The 3,377-nt window shown below is 32.0% G+C and overlaps 1 protein-coding gene across 1 annotated transcript in view; it reads right to left on the minus strand.

The window, feature by feature from the left end:
- Ttc28 (tetratricopeptide repeat domain 28) overlaps window positions 1–3,377 on the minus strand; it is a 641,970-nt gene that overhangs the window by 291,916 nt on the left and 346,677 nt on the right. Inside the window, exon 5 of the mRNA XM_013520304.1 lies at window positions 1,113–1,260. Coding sequence (XP_013375758.1) covers window positions 1,113–1,260 — 148 coding nt within the window. The remainder of the gene's footprint in view (window positions 1–1,112; window positions 1,261–3,377) is intronic.

Here is a 3,377-nt window from a genome sequence, read left to right on the forward strand (position 1 = left end):
GTATTGTGCTTGTGATATGTTGTAAAATGTTGTATGTCTGTTAATGTTTCCCTCCTTTTATCTTTAAAATTAAAAAAAATAAAATAAATAGAAATTTAGGTTCATTTTCTCATATAAAATTCAAAAATGTACCATTTCTGAATCAAAAGGAGTTCTGCATGATAATAACCTAATTAACATGAGACATTATTAGCTGCCTACTACATACTATGAACCTGCCTTAGTGATTCTATCACTACCCAAAGATAACACTTAGTACATGCTTTCAGTCAAACATTCCCAAAAGCTCCTTATTCAAAAATCAGTGTTCTTGGGTTGAGTGGTATGGCTTAGTGATAGAGTACTTGTCTAGGATACATGAGGCCCTGGGATTGTTCCCCAGCACTATGGGGAGAAATTAATCATTTCTCAAAACAAAGTCAATCTCTTTTTGGATTTACAACTTCTCCAACCTCTAAACCTCACAGTACCATTTTCAATCCATTCTCTTATTTTTCCAATATAACAACTAGAATAAAGTAGAAGTGATAACACAGAAAATATGTGAGGTATATATTTGTCTCACTTTGCTCTCTCCTTTTAATTCAATATATGCTGTTAATGTTTCTCTGAAAAAAAATGTTACATACTGCGTCTAGTTAAGTACACCTTTCCTTTAATGAAATATATATAAGAATGTCTAACATCTTCTCATATCTGATTATTCCAAAAAGGCACATTGATTCATCAAAGAAAATCAGTTTGTTGTCAGAGGCATTGTGGTTTAGAATTGCAAAATTTTAGAACTACCAAAAAAAAAAAATTACTGAAACAAGCTTAACAGTTTTAAAATTGAGAGTTGATTCATTACCCATGGTCATATAACGATGATAATTTCAAGAAAATAACTAACCTATGTCCACAAACTTCAAGGCCAGTGGCCTCTCCACCTTACTATTCTGCCTCATTAATATTAGTTATTGACAATGATTCTTGATCTTCCTTTGTCTAAGACATCATTTCTTAGCAAATTTGATAATCTGTCAATTGTCAGTACTTGAGCCTAAAGTCTTAGGACAGTAGACATTTCCTACTTTAAATTAGTGTCAGAGTTCTACTTTCATCATTTTTACCTCTCATGGGGGATTTCATGGCAGCCTCTACCATCCCCACCAGAAGCTGGAGACTCTTGGGGTCTTGAGCCAGTCCAGATGCAAACGCTGCCAGGGCATCGGCATGACGTCCGAGGTACTGGAGGGCAACACCCTGTCGGAAGTATGCCTGGAAATGAAGGGAAGATAGCATGTTTTACACGTCACACTTCACTCCAGCAAGGTTGATGGGGATTCTTCAATAGAAAACAGGTCAGCAGCACTAAGACTGAGATGTCCTTGATTCAAAAACAGAATGAATGGTTGGTAACCAAAGGGACTTGTTTCTTCCAACATCACAGAATGTAGGCACACTTCTTTCAGGCAACTTGTATTGCAAACTGTCATCCTTTTAATCTCTAGGACACATTAATTTTATCACATTCTTTGGCATTTATTCCTACATTGTTTTTATTGTGTCTTGATGATTTTTAAAAATATTATTCCCCCTTTAATTTCATAAGCGTCAAGGACAGGGATTTGGACTTGTTATAGTGTACAATAAATGAGAATAAATTCAACTTATGGTCTATATTTTCCCTTATATATTTAAAAGGAAAAAGATCAATGTGTGATTAGTATTAAAATAATTTTAATAATGAATAACATAACATAGTTATGTATATAATATGGTGTTTCAAGCATAATATTTTTAAAGTTACTGAAAATGTGTGGGTTTTGCTTAGAAACAAACTGTTGTCCTTTAATTGGATTAATTTTAAAATTAATATCATCATCTGTGGTTATAAGAAAATTAGTTTCAGATAACTAAAGAAAACACTAAAGAAAAAATTTAAACTTAGAATTTAAATATTTAAATTTTAAAACAGCTTTAAGTACGAGTAAAACCAAATAAAGTGTTACTAGTATGTCAGCAGCATAGGACTTTGTATCTGATTAAATAATAATACATGAAAAAGACATTTTTACAGCATTCATTGGTTATATGACATCTGCTTCTAAAAGAGTTGACCTCATTCCATCTAAATACTCTTAGAAAACTATTTGCAACACAAACTTAACTTTCTTCAGTCCAGTATACTAAGATATTGTAATGAATTACATTCATAGGATCTAAATACATTGTCAAACTCTTAAAACTATTAAATAGGTTTAATATACAATTTTGTCGCCAGGTGTGATGGTGCACGCCTATAATCCCAGAATTCAGGAGTCTGAGGCAGGAGAATCACTGCAAGTTCGAGACCAGCCTAGGTTACAAAGTGAGCTCAAGGCCAGACTGAACTGCATAATGAGACCCCCGTCTCAAAAAGACAAAATGAATAAATATACAATTTTATCATTTCATATCCCGCATACATAGAAATCAGAGAATGAGACCAAGCCCTTTCATATTTACAAAATATATTTACTTATTTGATTTTTACAACACTGTGAGGTAATTTAAGAGAGGCAACACTAATCAAAGTTTCCATTAAGAAACAATTCATAAACAATGAATACTCAAATTATTATGGGCTATTCAAACGTCTATTAGTTTAAACTACCAGCAGCTGTTAAAACTCAGACCTCAGTAAGATAATAACCTGTGAATGCACTTTCATTACTAATTCATAAGATCCTTTCCTTTCAACGACTCAGCCACTGTTTTAATCTTTAATGTTTACAGACATTTTTCATTAGCTTTTCCATTTCACATTTTAGGTAGTTTCTCTAATCCAAAAGGCAATACACAGTTTACATTCCAACTAAAAATAACTATATTTACATAACCCTGGATGTGCCTTTAAAACTTAATTTAAAATATATTTACATATATTTATTTATATATGCATATATATGCCAAATACCTATAAAATATAATGATTATTTATGGAAGGAGACAAAATATGTCTGTAGTTATTGATTTTACATATGTATTTTTTTTTTTTGCACCGGAAATCGAACTCATAACTTCATGCTTGCCAGACAGGTGCTTATGCCACTGAGCTATATCCCCAGCCCACATATGTATTTAAGAAACAGGAAAATCTTAGTAGTCCCAACTTTAATAACTTCTTGTATATATAAAGTAAGATTTTTTCATTCATTACTTCACTGAGATAGCAATTGATTTCCCCATCTGCTAAGTAAAATCACTGAAAAGTATGATTTTCCTACCCCTCAAAACAACGTTTAATGTTTTTTTCTTTTAATTTTAGAAATAAAAGGAGGAAAATACTAACAGAAAAACAACATTTTACAAAATAGCAAAGGATCAGTACAGACATTACAGAGTTACAAACA

This window comes from Chinchilla lanigera, unplaced genomic scaffold, assembly GCF_000276665.1.
Source record: "Chinchilla lanigera isolate Chin_1 unplaced genomic scaffold, ChiLan1.0 scaffold00054, whole genome shotgun sequence".
Lineage (NCBI taxonomy): Eukaryota > Metazoa > Chordata > Mammalia > Rodentia > Chinchillidae > Chinchilla > Chinchilla lanigera.